An 18324-nucleotide genomic window follows, 5' to 3' on the forward strand; every position below is an offset into this window, starting at 1 on the left:
GATACCACATGGGAGTTGATTTCTCTATGACGTCTTAACTATACTGCCCCTAAGGAACTTCGAGGCCTCCACAATTGGCAAGTACATGAAACTCGAGCAGCGAACGTTCGTCGAAACAACCCCATCACAAGATTCAACCTCATCTGCCAATTAATACTTATGCTCTTCCTCGTCGAAAGACATACTAACTTATTTCATTTGATCCCCCACACAGATGGACTGTGATGGAACACTACACGGGAAGCGTGCTAGACATACGTGGACACCCAGAGTGCTAGCTAGATTCAGCCTGCTTTCCCCCGGTCCCTGCTGTAGATCCATCCGAGGTTACAAGGTAGTTTGCTATCGGAGCGATATGGGTGAGAGGCGTTACTCGGGACCTTTGAGGACGAATACTTCCCCAGAAGTATCGCTCGTCAGGTACAGGCGCCCAGCTGCGTCGAAGACTATGCTCGTAGGCCGCGTACAGTTTCCGGAAGAGCAGTTTCCTTCATTGTATGGGTAGAGTATATCCACATATCCCGAAGTGTTGGTGACCTGCGCCACCGGAGAAAAGCCGCCTGCTCCGGAGCCGAACGGTACAGCTACGAGCTTGTACCCAACAGAGGGAAAGACATCCCAGCTTCCGTGCAGTGTGACGAATAGATTGTCATATTTCGGGGCGTCGAACTTGGCATCATATGGCTCCGAATGCGCTGGAAGGCCCAGCTTTGGCGGCGTAGACATCTGGATGCATGTATCGTCTTGGAACGACGGGTTGGGCGCTAGCACGAACTGATCGCCGACTTCATACTCGGTTGTCTCGTTCCGCATGATGGCTTTACTGGGTGTCCAGACTGTATAGCACACGGGGAAACCAAACCACGTGTACTGGAGTACGGAAACGTCGCCCAGAAAATTGATTTCCTCTGCTGGGTTTCCCTGGTTGATGTCGGACACGTTGCCCTGAACCTCGCGAGTAAGGTGTCTAGCGCTATTCTCTACGGCCCAAAGCCTAGGACTCCGAGTTAGCAGGTCTTGTTTTCTCCACGAGGATAGCGCCGGAGTGAGGCTGGCTACTTAGCTTGGGCCACATACATATTGTTACGGTCTAAAGCCAGCCCGAGGGAATTTCGTAGGCCGTACCCGACCCACCAGCCATCGTACACAAAGTTGTAACCAGTGCTTGGGGAGGTTGTGATGTTGAAGGCTTTGACGATGGCGCGTCCGGTCAGAGGGTTGGAGGTGGTGGGATCGATGTTATTGTCGGAGCCGTGGGACACAACCAGGATTTCCGGGTGGTCCGGCGGGATAATCAGCGACCGAGACTGGTGCCCGTCCTTGCTCATGCTCCTGACAACAACCTGCGGGGATCCGCCTACGTCGCCCGAGGTCGGGTCATAGGTCCAGGCGAATACGGTAGTCGGCGAGCTTGCGTATAGAACCTTCTGATCCGTGGCGAGATAGATCGCATGGCTCAGGGCAGGCAGCGAGATCAGATTTCGAGAGCCGGCCACGCAGCCATCGGGGTCTACAAGGTGCTGACTGACGCCAACTCCCTGCTCAACTATCAAGAGGCGTCCAGCACTATCAACAACCAAGCTTCGAGGCGAGGTCAATTTGCCCAGTACCTTGGTCGCGGACCAACCTGGGGCGAGATTAAAGGGGTAGCGAATGGGCGGTACATTGGGACAGGACGAGAGGGGGCCCTCCGCATGCGCAGCTAGGCGCTCCGAGTTAGAGATAACCAGGTCCCTCGAGATGTTGGGAGGCGTGGCGTCTCTGGGGGGCTTACCGGTAGGGAGCAGGGCAGCGACGGCGGCTACTACTTTCGTAACCAGCATCTTGGCACACGACCTTTCGAGGTGAGAAACGTGTGGCGATGGAGCTGAGGCTTGACGGTAGCTAGGAGGGAAGAGGAGAGTGTTTCTTTCTAGAGTGAGGGGAGGAGTGTGTTCCTGACGGGAGCGAGAGGAGAGGGGTGTGCACTCTGATATCTAGGTGAGCAACGGGGCCCGAACCCACGACGAATTTTTATGTGCATGTTTGTCGCGCCGTTGGGGCAATATTGGCCAGGCCACCGATAGAGAGATAATATTTACTCGCCCGCGAGCTATCCTATAATAATGTGATGATACCTGCCTGAGGTAGTATGAGGTTAGGCCAGGCAGGCAGTTGCTGGGTGATATTCTGCAGAGGCAGGTATTGCCTGCCTCTGCCCGCGAGGATTCAACTACCGAAGGCAGGCAGTTTTCAGTCTCCTTCCTTCCTTCTTACTCTGCGGCGGTGCTTTCCTGTCCGCGACGTCCCTGCCATATGACGAGACGGCAGGTAGGGACCTACGTAACCACAGCCATGGACGAAAGCCACGACCTCTTGGGGCGTTTACAACAGGCGCTGGAACCGCGATCCTCCCTCCTCCGCAGCCAATGGTTATAGGGAAAGTGTAACGCCGCGCGCGAGGCCCGCCGCCAACTGCCAACCTGCGTAAGAGGCAGGTGACGCCATGCCAATTATAGGTATTAGGTACTTACAGGCAGGTACCTAAGGTAATAACAGATAGGTAATAGCAGGCAACAGGTAACAGAGCTGACATCACCGCCAACTTGTCCTCACTTCTACACGTTGTCTGTAGAGTAGAGGCGCTTGCTGGGCTAAAATCCCGAGTTAATACCTCGTCGGTCGCTGATATTAGCCCGTGGTGGGCAGACCCGGAGACTCGCCAACAACAATAATGGCACAAACCAAACACAGGCAAACACAAACGAAAACCGTCGCGAGCTTGTCTCCGCAGGGATTTCAATGCTGAGCGAAGCTGTTTCATTGTATCTACATGCCTAACGTCATTCTCGAAGTGTCGAGGCAGGCTAGCTTAGATCCGCGACCACTTGTTCGGAGCCGAAACCGCTTATCTGCAAGTCTCGCCGCGCCGGCTCGGCGATAGGATAGTCGCAATCACGACACTAGGGCGGGGAATGGCACCGAGGCCGACCATGATATATACCTAACCCCAAACCACCATCGGCTCCGGCGGATCGTGGGCTTCCTTCTAGAACTCTCCCCTAAAACTTGCTGCGAGTACCCCGACAATAGTCACGCTGTGCCGAGATACGCACCATGTCTCGAGATGCGTGCGCGGAAATCCCGCCCGTCTCCTCGGACTACGTCCCGAAGGGGACCTACGAAACCGTCGGTGGCCTGAAAACTTGTAAGCACGGAAACATCTATATCTATATCTGTATCGATCTATCTATATATATACATCTCTCTACACATAAATCCGCAGAGTGCTCACCCCTCGCGCAGACGTCATCGGCCCGCCGTCCGCTACCCGCGCCATCATCGACCTGTACGACGTGTTCGGCCTGTCGCCGCAGACGCTGCAGGGGGCGGACCGGCTGTCGGCAGCGCTCGACGCGCTGGTCATCGTGCCCGACTTCTTCGCCGGCGTGTACGCGCAGCACGAGTGGCTGCCGCCCGACACCGACGAGAAGAAGGAGGCCTTCGCGCGGTTCCGCGCCGAGCAGGCCGCTCTCCCCAAGAACGTCGAGAAGCTGTTAGCCGTGCGCCGCGCCGCCGCCGAGCGCTGGCCCTCCACCACCGACCGTTGGGGCGCCTTCGGCCTGTGCTGGGGCGGCAAGGTCGCCGTGCTGGTCTCCGGCAAGGCCAACGAGGGTCCCAGCCGCCTCTTCAAGGCTACCGGCGCTGCCCACCCCGGGCTCCTCGCGGCCGAGGACGCCGAGGCCCTGACCACCCCGCACATATGCCTCCCTTCGTCCGACGAGCCCGCCGACGTTGTCGCGCAGTACAAGGAGATCTACGCGAGGCTTGGGAAGACCGGCGTCGTCGAGACGTACGGGACCATGTTCCACGGTTGGATGGGGGCGCGTTCCAACTTGGCGGACGAGAAGAACAAGGCCGAGTACGAGAGAGGCTACAACCAGGTCGCCGACTTCTTCGACAAATATCTATAGGGGTAACGCTACCTAAACTGGGCCGTATTATTTTTGGCAGTCGAACCTGGGTTTCTCTAACCTTTGTCGGCATCTTGTATATCACCTCCTACTAGCTACCTAGGTAGTTCGCCTCGTAGACCCCGCGATTGCCAAAAGAAATAGGGGAACAAGTTCTTCTACGGTCCCACTTCTACAGCTTGAGTGTTCTTATGCTCTCCTTTCTTGACCCTTTCGCAAAGGTCGAGAAGCACCCGCCCACCCCACTCGAAGTCGTCGAGGTCTAGGTAAACTTGGGCGCTCACCCTCGCCCACGGACGGCCGCCATGCACGAATAGCGGGATGAACGTGCCGTAGTCTTCGCCCATCCTCTCCTGCATCCACTCCGACGCCTCGGACGCTTCTTCCAGGCTGAGGGGCAGAGCGACGTTCGTCATCGCGCACCGCGACAAGGTGCCAGACTGGTTTTCCATGACCTCGGTCCCGAGGATCTGCGCTATCTTCTTGCCGCCCTCGCAGGCCAGCGTCTGCGTGTACTCTCGGATCCTGCCCTCGCCGCCGAGGACCTGCTCGCGCCAGAGGAGGGCGTCGCGGACGCAGAAGTAGGCGCTGGTGTCGAGGGTGCCGAGGAATTGGAAGTTGTTGACGAAGGCGGACGGGTTGCTCTTGGGCAGGGGGTTGAAGCGGGCGCCGGCCTTGGGCACGTAGCCGTGCGAGGTGGGCACGGAGGAGGCGACGAGGGCCTGGTTGCGCAGCGGCACGTAGAGCACGGCGCAGCTCCGCGGCACGAACAACCACTTGTGGCAGTTCGACACGAAGAAGTCCGGGTCCAGCGCCGCCAGGTCGATCTCGATCATCCCCACGCCCTGCGCGCCGTCCACCAGGCTCAGCACCCCCGCCTCCCGGCAGGCCTGCACCAGCGCCTCGAACGGGAAGCGCACCCCCGGCAGGCTCGACACCGTGTCGAACATGCAGACCCGGGCGCGCTTCCCGGCCGCCGCGCAGTCCTGCACCGCCGCCCGCAGCGCGGCCACGATCTCGCCGTCCTCGCACGGGTACGTCACCTGTATCGCGTGCGAGGAGACGTGGCCGCGGCCGGAGTCGACGATGTAGTCGACGGTCTTGCCGCAGGCGCCGTACACGGTGTTGAAGTAGAGGATGACGTCCCTGCCGTCGTCGCTCCAGGGGATGCCGCGCAGGACGGCGTTGACGCCGGTGGTGGCGTTCTGGACGAGCACGACGGTCGGCGTCGGCGCGTGGACGAAGCGGGCCAGCGCCTCGCGGCACTCGTTGAGCAGGTCCGGCGCGTCGTACCGGATGAACTGGTCCGGCCGCGCCTCGGCCAGGTCCTGGTAGTGGCGCAGCCGCTGCCGGACGGCGCGCGGGCTCGCCCCGAAGGAGCCTACGTACGCGCGGTTAAACTGCGCTCTGCTCGCCGGCCGCCAGAGCGCCGCGCACGGGCCGACCTACCGTGATTCAGGTTGCGGTACCCCGGGTGGAAGTCGAAATGCTGCAGCATTCGCTGGCCGAACGCGGGCGGGCCGCAGCTTCGTTGATCCATGCTTCTCTCGCGGTCGCTGATGCTCAGCTCCGGTGACCGATCCTAAAGTCGGGGGATGGATTTACAGAGGTAACTAGATAATAACGGCCTCGACTACAGCCAGAGCGCTCGGGTGTGTTATATATTCCTAGAAAATCAAAGATTTCTCTGGTGGAACTCGGACCGTTCTGTCTGAGCTATCATCGGCGATCACAGTATGTATGGTCGGTGGAGCGTCTTCGGGTAGCATCGGGGATTATTGAGTCACATACTATAGAGTGGATAGGGGATAATAATTAGGGCTAGGGGTCCATTGATGCAATTTACGCGCCGCGAAGCCCTCGAAGCCAAGCTCAGAAGGGCGTAGACGAATATCGGTGCACCATGCACAACTCCGATATCGACGCCTACAGAATGAAAATGACCCTAACTGTTAGCCAAGGCTAGGGGGACATCGCTTTGAGCTCCCTACGGTATTTCTCGGGAAGCAGATCGACCTCCGGATGTAGGCCGTCCCGGCACAACCAGCCTATCTCGGAGCATATCATAATGCAACCTGTTACGACATATCACATTCACAATCTACTATGCGTATAAGTCACAGACGGGGGTAACTACGCTCGATTCATCCTAACGGGGAGCTCTATGTGTTAGCTAGTCTCGCAGTCAAAAACTAGCAGTCGGTTTGGGCAGCAGATTCTCCTCCACCCAAGCTTCGTCACAAGCGGTAAGTAATTTAAATCACGTTTAACCAGTTCGGTGGTGACGAGTAGCAGCAACGCAAGCTGCGGCTACGGCCCAGAGAAGCGTTGTCGTGGCCCCTCAAGCCCGTCGCACCGTACTGTAATAGTGGGCTCGGGCGACGACGGCGGCTCAGGACGGTGCGATTCGTCGAGGTTAATAGCCGGGGGAACTAGAGCCATTTGTTCCTCTAATGTCTCCCAAACCGTAGATTCCCGGAACGCCGTCCACTGTAATGCTGTCTGCCCGACTGTCGGTTCGTGGGCTGTCGGCTCCTGGACCGGCCACTGCCGTTGGCTGGCCGTGCTCGTCTCTCCTCCTCCTCCCTCTCCCTCTCCTGTTCCGTGACTATCTGCAGCAGCATGAGCACGGCCTTGGCCTGGCCCATGAAGCCTCCGAGTTCCGTGATGTAGAAGCCGACCTCTTCGCGATCCTCGAATCCCGATATGTTCCTGAGGCATTTGGCGAGGGCGTAGATTATGACCTCGATATGCGCCTCGAGGTCGGGTATGTCGAACTCCAGGTATTTCCGGTGTGCGTATTCGCAGTATCGGTAGGCGTCGATAGCCCCCTGAATATCTAGCGTATCCATGGTCTGGGACTGATTGCGGTGATTCTGTGGAGCTGCCATAATTCCGTGGATTTGTTGTAGGGAGATGCCCAGGCGTTATCGGTACTATTGGTGGGAGTTTTGTTGGTAAGAAGATGCTCAGACGGTCTGGATCTCGGGACTGTTGGTTAGAAGAGATGGGATAATCGTCGAGGGGTCAAGACTCTTATATAGTGTTTCATAACGCCTTCGTCCGTCCTAGCTCACATTCACATTGTCATATAGGCACGATTCAATTTCCTATCCCGTTCATTCCTCTTGGTTTTTTGCCTCAATAGGTCACGCAGCTCGCAGCCTCTACCGCACTTTTATCCCAATATTTACCTTGATAGACAGAGTTCAACTGCAGCGGTGACTAGATCCTGGCCTGATCTCTCATACTCTCCCGTGGTGGTCTACGAGTAACGTAAGCCGCATATTCACATAGGACGTGAAGAGAAATTATGTCAATTGTGTGGCTCAACGAGCATATCAACCAGTGAATGAGGTAGCATTTGTCGTAGGTATGACTTTATTCGTTGGTAACTCACCACTATGAAACCGTACAACCTCAACACCTCCTTGCCACGCCCTGTTAACGACGTTACCGGTAACTGCTCCTAATCTTCATAATACATATCTGTTTTAAATAAAGAGATCTTGATATTTAGGCCTACCTAAGAGTATTAAACGGTGACCTATGATGTTCGCCCTTCATTAAAATGCCAATGACAGCGAGTTGTCATTGTCTCCTAGTTTTCCAAATATTATCTCTCGAAACTTCCCTAGTTCGCAATACTGCCGGAACTTGCAGCTAAGTACCGAAGTCATAGCAGATGGGAAATTACTCGGTATGGATTCAACCCGAATGGCCCTCCTATTAATACCAAATAGGTATGACAGCAGCACACCCGAGAACGCAGAATCAACTGTAACGCTAGAGGCCTCCAGCCTATGTTTAGAGAATGAGTCATTAGAATCGATTTTGTCCACACCCTAAACAAACTGGCTATACAGGTCACGGCGGCTCTAGAGCCACACAGCGCATTGCCATGCTTACTATGTGCTTAGTTATGCTGGCGTCTCCTCTCCTCTCCCCTCCCCACTCGGCTACTATTCAAACTGGTCGTGTCTATACAACCTCTGGGTCCTCCGCTTCCGCGAGTCCGACACGGCGCGCTTGTACGTCGGCGGCCAGCAGGAGGGCTTCACGCGCCAGGCTGTCTGGAAGGAGCGCGGGCTCTCCATCGTCACCAAAGTCTGGCCGCTCCCCGCCGGCTCCCAAGAGCACGAGGCGCTGACGCGCGCGTTCGAGACCAGCCTCAGGGTGTTGGGTGCCGACTCCGTAGACGTACTTGGGACCCCCGGGCTGAGGAGCGGCTTCGATGCTACTGGCCGACGCGCGAGCGCAGATATTTTACCTCTACTCGCCTGTAAGATAAGACAGGCGTTCCATGAGGAGTTTCTTTCGTTTTCATCCTTGCGTTTCTATTTTTTGCCTCTCATTCTCTTGATGGAAAGGGAGAGGGGGTCTAGTCCCCCCTTCCCGCCACCGCTAACGTGGCAGCGACCGTCGGACCGGGTTAGGACCGTTCGGTGCCGTTCGCGCGGACGCTCTCGGCAGCTATGCGGCGTTCGAGGTGGCCGAGATCGCGACGACGTGCGCGCGGCACGACTGGGCGCGGCCTCCGGCGTCGCCATCGGCTTCTCGAACCTCCACCAGCTCACCGACAACCTCAGCTACCTCGAGAAGGGCCCGCTCGACGACGAGATCGTCGAGGTGCTCGAGGGCGCGTGGGGGGCGTCCAAGGGCGACATGGAGCCCTACTGGCAGATGCCGATGGTCTACGGCTACGACACCGAGAAGGCACTCTTCGGGCCCGATAGCAAGTGATCGGGATCGGTATGCATTTTTTGTGTGTGGCAATGGATGAACTCTTAGTAATATTGTACCACGTCATAGCCATCTGTTCTGAGACAGCTCCCATCGTCTATTTTATTTTATAAACCCCCCCCAGGAAAGCCATGTCCTAACCATTGCTACTGCACTCGATCCTCTTGGCTCACAAGCATGGAACGACCGTATAGGTGTAGCAAATTACAAAGCAGTAGAATGGTGTTTAGCGTTAGGTAGCTAGGCAAGGAGTGGCACGGAGACGTGCGTGTACGTAAATGCGCCCGAATGCCTGCCTACTCCTTGCTAGTAATATAAAAGCACTGCTACCTCGGAATGAAAAAAAGCGTGCAACCTTTTTTAGAAGCGCCTCAGATCCTGGGTCTCACCTTCTGTCGCGCGCTTAAGGGGATTATGCGCCGTCAGTCGCAGGAGTGAAATGTCGGCTATATCAAATGAGGGCAATCGGTTAGCAGGCGGGGGAAAAAGTCATTCACGGAGACGCGATGAGAAGTGAAAGCGAGCAAGCGGTGGTGAGAAAAAAGGGGGCAGGAGTAGTAGAAACTCACGGTATGATAATACGGTAAGCATCCACATCCTTCCGCTCAAAGGTGACGAAGACGATCGTTTGTAGCGTCGCGCCAGCGTCGCTATCCAGGAACTTCCGGACGGTGTCGCATGCGATATGCGCGGCGTCCATGCTGGGGTAGCCGTAGACGCCGGTGCTGATGGCGCTGAAGGCGATGGTCTCGAGGTTGTTCTCGACGGCGATCCGGAGGCTGGTATCGTAGCAGCTCCGGAGGTAGGCCTCGCTGCCGGCGGGGTCCTGCTGGTTGTAGATGGGCCCGACGGCATGGATGACCTTCTTGCACGGTAGTTGGTAGGCGCCGGTGATCTTGGCCGATCCGGTGCGGCAACCGCCGAGGGTCTGGCACTCCTGGCGCAACTCGGGGCCGGCGGCGCGATGGATGGCACCGTCGACGCCGCCGCCGCCGAGGAGAGAGCTATTGGCGGCGTTCACGATGGCGTCGACAGACAACTTGGTAATGTCGCCGCGGTGCAGACTGATGCGGTGGTTATGCGCCGACGATGCGCCTGGGATGGGTGGGAGTCGGGAAGGGCGGAGCTCTCCCTGCTTGTAGAGGAGGCTGACCGGCAGCATCTCGGAAACCGAGTGGGAAGCCATCCTAGCGGCGGGACGGAACATGTGCCGAATGTGGTTCGCAGGGCGGAGTGGCCCGGGGAGGCGGGGCGTGCCTTGCTGAGGAGGGGCGGGTGATGGCAGCGAGGACGGAAGATGGCGACGCGCGTATTTGTAGAGACTGTGGGCGAGCGTATTTATTGCTGAAGACAGGAGATGGTTGGGAGATGGGTTAGGAGGAGGAGGAGGAGGAGGAGGAGGAGGAGGAGGTTGAGCCGTTGATGATTTCGGTTGGATTCCTCTTCCAGCTTGCTCGTGGCTTCCATTGAGTTTGACGTCGCTGCCGAAGACGGATTCCCCAAACTGAGCTTCGGCTTATCGATAAGGCAAGCCGGATTCGAAGGTGAAGTATAAACCGCGTGTACCTACTAGTACATATACCTACGAATATTCTGTTGGAGTACCTAGGTAGATCTAGGTAGATACCACCTCTGGAAGTCCCTGTACCCAGGGTTGCAAATAGCCTACCGTCCGATTCACTCGATGACCTCCTATATCCTCTTTTACACTCTCAGGTCTGGATCCTGTCTTAGCCAGCTTCGGTGTTTTTTTCTCTCTATTCTTCCCCTGTCTCCCGTCTCTAGGAATAGGTGGTGCCTACGTAGAGAGAGAGATTTTGCGCCAACGAGCTGAGTGCCTCAGGCATTAATTTCGAGCGATAACAGGTAGGACACACACACACCCTCGTCTCTCTTGCCGAGGAAGCCCCCAGCATAGCTGCCTACTAAGGCATGGCTCATCCCCGCGCTCGGGCGCCGCCGGGCTCTCTGTAGGAATCACACATAGCGCTAAGCCAGTACCTGAGCCCACTAAAGACCGCCACGGCAACGTCTTTCCAACCGTCTCCGTCCCTTTTCCGTCACCAAGCGTCACGCCGCGAGGGCATCGAGGGCGTCTTCGCGCACGGCAGACATACCCTCGCGGTATTCTCTAGGCAGTGGCTTAGCAAGAGCCGACACGCTTGCCTCCCCATCCCGGCCAAACCAGCTTCACGGACCCCCGGATTTCCGTGTGCGAGGGATCCTCCATCTCAGGCCCCTAACGCAGCCCTGTCTCTTTCCGTCCTCACTTCGGTTAGACGACCCCATATCTCACACGGCACCCGCAGATAACCCCAACCGCCCTATGCTAGCGAGAAACGAAGGGGCAGCGAGGCGGAAGCGGACAGGCGGTGTAATACCATCCGGGGTTGGTGGGGAAGACCTGCGGTCTATTCTGAGCATCTCTGGGTATCTCCGTTATGCCTGGGTATTTCGAGTATAGGTACGCCACGAAGCTACGATGGCATCCAACTGTGCTGTGCGGTGCAGTGCAAATGTACGTCGAGGCCTCCTGTCTCGGTGGTCTTGCTTATGTCTTATTCGCACCGTAGCCTGACTCGTAGCGATCGCGTTGTCACCCCTCGTACAGGCTGGCAAGTGCCAAAACATAGCAAGGGGATCTTCACGGATGCCATAAGGCCAATGCTGGTTGTCTTGTTCTACAAAACAATCGCCATCTGCGTCTGGAAACAGTCTAGGCGATGGGGCATCTATCATGTCCTTTCAGTTGCTCATCCGTGGTGATAGGCCGTGCTCCCACAAAGAAATTGAGGAGCTGTGCGCAATCAATAGCATTGTCGACTAGGAGGCCACTCCCTGGAACCGCGCCGGAAGAAAACCATTAATTACAGCAATCTCGCCCCCCCTGCCGCGCATCATAGATTCTGATTATCCGAACCTTTCTACACTAGAACCGCCTCTCGCCCGGAGGGTGAGTGGTCATTGTCTAGCAACGATGGAGCACCTCCGAGCACGCATCGACGGTGGCGCAACGGGAAGTGAGGGGGACGTCAAGGCCCAGGGCCTCGTAGCCGTTGCCGTTTTCCTCACCCTCTTATTCGTCAGCATAGGCGTAGCCTGCGCACTCGTCGTGAAGGAGATCCTGTTCCTGAGAAAGCACGCCGAATGCGATATCGAGATGGGGGATTGCGCACCCAAAGACAAGGAGAATGGTGACGACCTTCGTCGCGGTAGCGGCAGCGAGGACACTCTCAGTAGAGATACTCCTACTCGGTCGGAAGGGGGCGAAGGGGAGCAGGAGGCGCCACCGTCGACGTGGCCCCTGAGCGAGCCTAAAAGCCACAAGAGCTCGGAAAGTGGCACCATGGCCTCCTCGTTTTTCGACGAAGGCAACAAGATTAGAGACTGGGTTCGCAGGAAGCTCAGCCGGATAGGTCATAAGCTGCGTCGCGAAAAAGCCGAACATCACGCCCAGAGGGAGGAGGAGTCTGACGTGGGAGGGGAGCCAGCTGGGGCCCCTCCCCCGGACGCAGACCCCAGGCCAGCTCCTCGTGTCTCAGCTGTGGAGGCTCCACCGTCCCCAGAGCACGCTGCGGGCCAAGACGACGTCCAAGCTGAGCAGTCGCCTCCCCAGGGCGCTGGCCGTCACGAGGAGGAAGAGGATCTGTACGGCGTAGAGGATATCCCCTCGGTAGTTGCGCCGAGCGCGCGAAATGAGCCAGAGGTGATTGGAGACCACCTTCCAACGGCCTTGTGAGGAGGCGGAGGGGTCCCCCCTGGCGACGGCTATACGGTGTCGTATTATGAGAATTAGTCCTGTTTCTGTAGGTATCTACCTAACGCAAAACTTGGCAATCAATAGTGACTTGGAAGTGAAGCAGAAAAAGGATGACCACATACATATGTTGACACAAGTGTGAAGACCTTCGATATACTATTACCTAATTCCTATCTGAGCGGAAATGGCCACGGCATATTGCCCCCCATTATACCTATGCCATCGCATCGTACACCGTCTCTGCGCCGGCTAGTCCTCTCTTATAGCGACAGAGGGCGATATAGTAGTAATAGGTGAAGAGAATGACTAATTGTGTCAACTAACACCCTATACAGTGTCATACAGCACTAGCTACTCTTAGATCTATAATCGCGACTATAACCGGATCTCATCCAGAGTTCTCGTAAACATCTCGCTCCACTGTTATGCCTTATCTCTCTACCGTACCGTGAATTACGCATAATGACACAGAGCAGGGATGTCAGATCGATTCCAGCCACGTATAATCTCCGCGCGGTTATCAGAATGCGCCGATGTGGGAGCGGCCCCTCACGTCCGCTATCGTAGATAACCGATATGGTGTTACGCCAAGATGAGGTTGCGGCAGAGTGACCGGCAATACTGCATCCCACATGGTTCTTATGGACTTTCCGGGTAGTGCAAGGGGGCCTGGTCTGGTACGGTACGGGAGTGGCATGGCTCGATGAGGAAAAAAAACGGATTTTCGGGTTGGAACGCAGCGTTTTTAGTGTCTGGTCTTGATAAGTCATCCCGGTGCTGGCGCGGTAGGGGACGGCAGGGGGCGGGATAACTTCCAGAATAGCATAGTACTGTTGCTGACTTTGCTAGAAGGCGACTAGGATAGATAGAGAGGAAGAGATAGAGAAGGATAAGGAGAGATAGGGAGAGAGAGAGAGGGAGAGAAGGAGGGAGAGGCAGGGAGCAGCAGGGAGTAGACATATGCACAACGGCAGATAAGGGGCCAAGGACGTCGATCGCGGTCTCTCTCTTCATAAGCCGGAGGTGTCTTGCACTGGGTTTCCTCAACACCTGCTCCTCAGAGACAACACATTTCTCATTGCCGAAGACAGCAGTGCGATATCCCCCTTTACGATCAAGATGTCGCCGTCGTCGGATGAGCCGCACCAGGCGTTGGGGTGGAAAGACCACTGGAAGGCCATGATCGCCATGGCCGTCGTGTCCCTCGGCGCCTTCCAATACGGCATCGACTTTGGCATCATCGGCGGTCTCCAGGCCATGGTCCCGTTCCTGCAGGTGAGGCGGACGTGCGTGCCCGAAGAGCCCAGCAAGCGCCCTTCCGCTTACACGTGCGCGTGAAGGTCTTCGGAGTCGAAGACCCGTCGACGCCTCTAGGCTACAACATACCGCCAGACCGGCAGCAGCTCATCGCGTCCCTGATGGTCCTCGGCGCCTTCATCTCGTCGTCGTCTGCCGGCTTCACGGCGAAGTGGGTGGGCCGCAAGCTGTCCCTGTGGATAGCAGCGGTCGCCGTCTTCGCGTCGACCGCGCTCATGCAAACCAGCACGGACATCGGAGGCCTGTACGCGGGAAGAGTCATCATCGGACTCGCGAACGGCCTGCTGATGACACATTCCCAGCTCTATGGTACGTTGAACAAGCCCTCTGCGGTACTACTTGGCAAATGCTGATAATTCCTGGGTAGTAAGTCGCGAACGCCTTCAAACCCCCTTTCTCGAGAGCCGATCGCGCCAGCATTGTGGATATCTATCTAGATTTTCACTATTACAAGGCAGACACGGTTGTCAAACATGTCTATTCTCCCTCTCGCAGGACATAAGAAAATAGAAGCAAGAAAAAAAGAAGACGCATTCTCGCAACGCGCGCAGTCCATTCCTCGCTACGTATAGAGTAACTAACACACAAAACAGATCCAGGTAAACTACGCCGCCGCCGCTCACGGCCGTCTTCTCCCCGGTAGTTACTCACTATACCATAGGAAAGTCTCCCTAGCCGGTACCGAGGCCTAGGCATCTCCTTTGTCACGTACTGCACTTCCTTCGGTAAGCGGGCTGGCGACTCCTTTCCCCGGCTGGCTACCACCACCGCCCTCCTCCTGCTCCTCCTCGTCCCGCTAACGCCCCAGGCTCGCTCATCGGGACGATCGTGGACAACTTCGGGGCGAAGCTGCCGGACCGGCGCGCGTACGTGATTCCGCTGGGGATCGTACACATCGTGCCGGGGTTGATGAGCATCGGGCTGTTCTTCGTGCCGGAGTCGCCGCGCTGGCTCGCCGCCCGCGGCGACCTCGTCAAGGCCGCCACCGCCCTGCGCTGGCTGCGCCCCGCCGCCTGGCCCGTCGACCGCGAGCTCGCCGACATGCAGGCCGCCCTCGACGCCGAGGCCAGCCTCGGCTCCGGCCTCGGCTACGCCAGCCTCTTCAAGACCCCCGTCGACCGCCGCCGCACCATCATCGCCGTCTCTGCCCTCACCAGCCAGGCCGCCTCCGGCGCCATATTCATCTTATGTCCGCAGTCCCTCCTCTAACCCCCCTTGTTTTTTTTGCGCTGACCCGCCGCGCGCGCGCCGCAGCGTACGGGACGTACTTCTTCGAGATGGCGCACGTGGGCAACGCGTTCGAGAACACGTGCATCCTGGTGGGGGTCGGGGCGGCGGCGCTGCTCGCGACGTCGTTGCTCATCACCAAGTTCGGCCGGCGGCGGCGCATGATGATCGCCGGCTTCGCGCTGTGCGGCGCCGCGCAGCTCGCCATCGCCATCGTCTACACCGTCCGCCCCAACGCCCAGAGCTCCGGCAGGGCCCTCGTCGGCCTCAGCGTCGTCTACCTCTTCGCCTACAACTCCCTGATCGCCCCCTACGCCTGGCTCTGCGGCGGCGAGCTCTCCTCCCAGCGCCTCCGCTCCCACACCTTCGGCCTCGCTACCGGCCTCGGCTTCTTCTCTGCTGTGAGCTCCCCCCCCTCCCCCCTTACTATTTTCCACTCTTGCCGCCTTTCGGGAATCGGTAGCTAACTAGTCGCAGTGGCTCACCAGTATGCTTACTCTCCCCCCCTTTCCATGACTTTAGTAGTTTCTCCCCCCCCCAAGAATCCCCACCGTTGGAAGCACTGAATAACACAACGCAGCATTCACGGCACCCTACTTCATCAACCCCGACTCGCTCAACTGGGGGCCCAAGTACGGGTACATCTGGACGGGCGCGTGCTTCGTCACCGCGTTCTGGGTCTACTTCTACCTGCCCGAGGTCAAAGACCGGTCGCTGGAGGAGATCGACGAGATGGTAAGTCGGCCCGCGGACGGGCGACAGGACCGCCTCGCTAACCACCGCCCTTCCGCCGCAGTTCGAAGCCCGCGTCCCCGCCCGCAAGTTCGCCAAGTATCGCTGCACGGGCGCGCACGTCAGCGGCGAGAAGCCCTTGCCCGAGGACGTCGACGAGGAGGCCGACGGCGGCGCCGAGAAAGGCGCGAAGGAGTAGACGCTGTTTGGGCATACAATGGCGTTGTTCCACCGGAAGGCCAAGCTCGCAGCTGTCTCTCTATTTACGTTACGCTATGCTCCGTGACAGCGCGTGTTACGCGGGGAAAAGGGGGGATGAGAAAGGGGGAAGGGGTGGAAGGAGACTGGTTACCAGTCGAGTCGTAGCGATTCGACCACCAGGATAGCCTCGAAGTGATTTTATAAATCATACTCGGTTTAAAAACACCAACATTGTCGCATACACCACGCACCTCTGTGCGTATCTCCGTGCGAGACGATCTGGGCTTCTATTATGTCCCTTTTCAGTGCCACTTAGAAATCCGCGCAGGCTGGGAGCATATAGACAGATAATATCACACTCTACAGGTTCGCAACAAGTGAGCAAAAGGACGAGAAATTTACTTCCCCTGTATCTAACGCGCGTCTGCAAGTATACTTAAGCGGGTACATCTACGCCTTGGCGAGGATCTCCTTGACGACGTCGTCGTACGTCTCCTCGGCGTCCTTCTCGACGTCGAAGTCGAAGATCCAGGCCTGGCGCGGGAGCTGGACGATCTCGGGGTTCTCCCTGACGGCGTCCCAGTCGGTCTTGTGCCACATCTCGCGCGTGGTCTCGCCCGTCTTCTGGACGCGGCGCACGCGCTCGTACCGGATGCGCTCGTGCGCGCGCACCGCCGTCGGCACGGCGGCCCGCCCGCCGCGCCGCAGGCACACCGCGATCGCCACGCCGTCCTCGAGCGCCTGCGCCGCCCCCTGCGCGCTCGTCGGCAGGAACGGGTGCGCCGCGTCGCCCAGCAGCACGATCCGCCCCGCCGCGCTCACCCACGTCGGCAGCGGGTCGCGGTACACCAGCTTCCAGTCCACCAGCCGCTCCTCCGGCGTCTTCGCGATGATGCGGCCGCACATCGGGTCCCAGCCCCGAACCGCCTCCTGCACCTCCGACAGCTTCCCCGGGAAGCTCCACGACTCGTCGATGTCGTGCGAGTCCGGGTGCGTCAGCACCCAGCAGCAGTCGGAGCCGTTCTTGATCGTGCTGAATAGGAAATGCATGTCCGGCCCTATCCAGCCGTTGAACGTGTCGCCGTTGTTGCAGAAGTGAGCAGTCTCCGGATCCGCGAGCATGTCCTTGTTCGGGAACCTGGTATTGCCATATTAGACACTGCGCCGTTGTCCGAGGAAATCAAGCGGAGGATGCGCAATTACCATGATCGCCAGACGGCATAGCCGCTGCTCTTCGGCTTGTCTTCGTAGCCGAGGACCGACTTTCGTGCCCTGGACCGCACCCCATCCGACGCGATCACTACATCGGCGGTAATCTCATCGTTTTGTCAGCGGACGGCGCTCGCCAAAATTGCGCGTGGTTACGCAGAGCACTCACTCTCTCCCCGCTTTCCAGCACGATTCCCGACTCTTTCTCGTCCTCGAAGTACGTCGAGATCTTGTTGCCGAGGTGGATCGGTATTTTAAGATCGTCTCTCGCGTAGTTGAAGACTACCTCGTGCAGCTCGCCCCTGTGGCCGTTGAAGTTCGGCGCGTCCTCGGCGTACTCTGGCGTCTTCTGATTGATGACGATCTCGCCGGTGTCGTACTTGTGGATGTTGAAGCCGTACCGCCTCAGATCGATGCTCAGGGGCCGCATGCGCCGGGCTACATCGCCGTTGGACCAGCGGTGGAATATCCTGCCCGCGTTGGGGCCGAACGATATGATATCGCCGAGTACCTTAAGCTCAGGGAAGGCCTCGTAGATCTCGACATCGTGTCCTTGGCGGCGGCATTCTATCGCCGCTCCGAGACCACCGAAGCCTGGCAAGAGAGGAGGGGGTAAGAAAGGTTAGAGAGGCCAGGAGCTGGAAGATGGTGTCGGAGGGTTTTATGCGACGCTCGTGCCATACATACCGGCTCCGACGACGATGACCTTCACGCCCGTCTTAGGTCGCTCCGATGCACCGTTCGTGCCGTCGGTGTGACCGTTGGTTGCCATCTTGATATTCGAGATACCGCGCAATAATGGCCCGGAGCGTGCGAGGATATGATGGAGAGTCCCGTCGTTAGAGAGGGCTTAGAATACCAGAGTCGCGACTGGATGAGAGGGCTACTTTAGGGGTGAACCGACGACCAATAGGGTCTTGATGCCGTCTACAGTTGAATATGCCGGGCTGCGACCCAAGCCCAGCCAGCGGCTCTATCCAGGACAACCCCATTCTGGATGCGGGGGCGGGGGCGCTCACATTGGTGATTTGATCCATCTTTATAAGCAGCGGAGGAGAGACTATCGCTCGTCACGTTTCCGAATCCGGGGCCAAGGCACCAGGGGGGCACCGGCAATCGTGGGAGCGTATGGAGTTGGGGTAGCGCCCAATAGTTTGGCCGAGCAGGAGTGGGTAGAGAGAG

General features: G+C 57.9%; 8 protein-coding genes across 8 annotated transcripts; 4 read left to right on the forward strand and 4 right to left on the reverse strand.

Moving 5' to 3' along the window:
* Positions 1–59: 59 nt before the first annotated feature.
* Positions 60–2017, reverse strand: GGS23DRAFT_136983 (uncharacterized protein). The gene is made up of 3 exons (XM_051511226.1): positions 1775–2017; positions 1078–1702; positions 60–994 (listed from the first exon to the last, which is right to left on the reverse strand). The coding sequence occupies exons 1-3, from the start codon at positions 1821–1823 to the stop codon at positions 370–372; spliced, it is 1299 nt and encodes a 432-aa protein (XP_051370220.1). The 5' UTR covers positions 1824–2017; the 3' UTR covers positions 60–369.
* Positions 2018–2950: 933 nt separating this feature from the next.
* GGS23DRAFT_137335 (alpha/beta-hydrolase) lies at positions 2951–4178 on the forward strand. Its single transcript, XM_051511229.1, has 2 exons — positions 2951–3217; positions 3286–4178. The coding sequence occupies exons 1-2, from the start codon at positions 3097–3099 to the stop codon at positions 3951–3953; spliced, it is 789 nt and encodes a 262-aa protein (XP_051370221.1). The 5' UTR covers positions 2951–3096; the 3' UTR covers positions 3954–4178.
* Positions 4112–6844, reverse strand: GGS23DRAFT_598291 (pyridoxal phosphate-dependent transferase; the record flags this gene model as incomplete). Its single annotated transcript, XM_051518749.1, has 4 exons — positions 4112–5334; positions 5403–5535; positions 6315–6500; positions 6563–6844. 4 exons carry the CDS (start codon positions 6842–6844, stop codon positions 4112–4114), a joined length of 1824 nt encoding a protein of 607 aa, XP_051370222.1.
* A 422-nt stretch (positions 6845–7266) lies between these two features.
* GGS23DRAFT_598292 (uncharacterized protein) lies at positions 7267–8696 on the forward strand (the record flags this gene model as incomplete). Its single annotated transcript, XM_051518750.1, has 3 exons — positions 7267–7301; positions 7874–8235; positions 8443–8696. The coding sequence occupies 3 exons, from the start codon at positions 7267–7269 to the stop codon at positions 8694–8696; spliced, it is 651 nt and encodes a 216-aa protein (XP_051370223.1).
* Positions 8697–9108: 412 nt separating this feature from the next.
* GGS23DRAFT_606112 (MACRO domain-containing protein) lies at positions 9109–9882 on the reverse strand (the record flags this gene model as incomplete). Its single annotated transcript, XM_051519865.1, has 2 exons — positions 9109–9142; positions 9266–9882. The coding sequence occupies 2 exons, from the start codon at positions 9880–9882 to the stop codon at positions 9109–9111; spliced, it is 651 nt and encodes a 216-aa protein (XP_051370224.1).
* Positions 9883–11673: 1791 nt separating this feature from the next.
* GGS23DRAFT_598295 (uncharacterized protein) lies at positions 11674–12435 on the forward strand (the record flags this gene model as incomplete). The annotated part of the gene is made up of 1 exon (XM_051518751.1): positions 11674–12435. The coding sequence occupies one exon, from the start codon at positions 11674–11676 to the stop codon at positions 12433–12435; it is 762 nt and encodes a 253-aa protein (XP_051370225.1).
* A 928-nt stretch (positions 12436–13363) lies between these two features.
* GGS23DRAFT_611503 (putative maltose permease) lies at positions 13364–15931 on the forward strand (the record flags this gene model as incomplete). Its single annotated transcript, XM_051520417.1, has 10 exons — positions 13364–13731; positions 13797–14082; positions 14145–14248; positions 14367–14372; positions 14435–14498; positions 14582–14962; positions 15028–15401; positions 15478–15487; positions 15581–15735; positions 15797–15931. Exons 1-10 carry the CDS (start codon positions 13576–13578, stop codon positions 15929–15931), a joined length of 1671 nt encoding a protein of 556 aa, XP_051370226.1. The 5' UTR covers positions 13364–13575.
* A 331-nt stretch (positions 15932–16262) lies between these two features.
* GGS23DRAFT_137517 (FAD/NAD(P)-binding domain-containing protein) lies at positions 16263–18134 on the reverse strand. The gene is made up of 4 exons (XM_051511233.1): positions 17830–18134; positions 17312–17736; positions 17137–17249; positions 16263–17071 (listed from the first exon to the last, which is right to left on the reverse strand). Exons 1-4 carry the CDS (start codon positions 17912–17914, stop codon positions 16384–16386), a joined length of 1311 nt encoding a protein of 436 aa, XP_051370227.1. The 5' UTR covers positions 17915–18134; the 3' UTR covers positions 16263–16383.
* Positions 18135–18324: the final 190 nt, after the last annotated feature.

The sequence above is a fragment of the Durotheca rogersii genome, assembly GCF_024521655.1.
Source record: "Durotheca rogersii strain YMJ 92031201 chromosome Unknown GGS23scaffold_17, whole genome shotgun sequence".
NCBI lineage: Eukaryota > Fungi > Ascomycota > Sordariomycetes > Xylariales > Xylariaceae > Durotheca > Durotheca rogersii.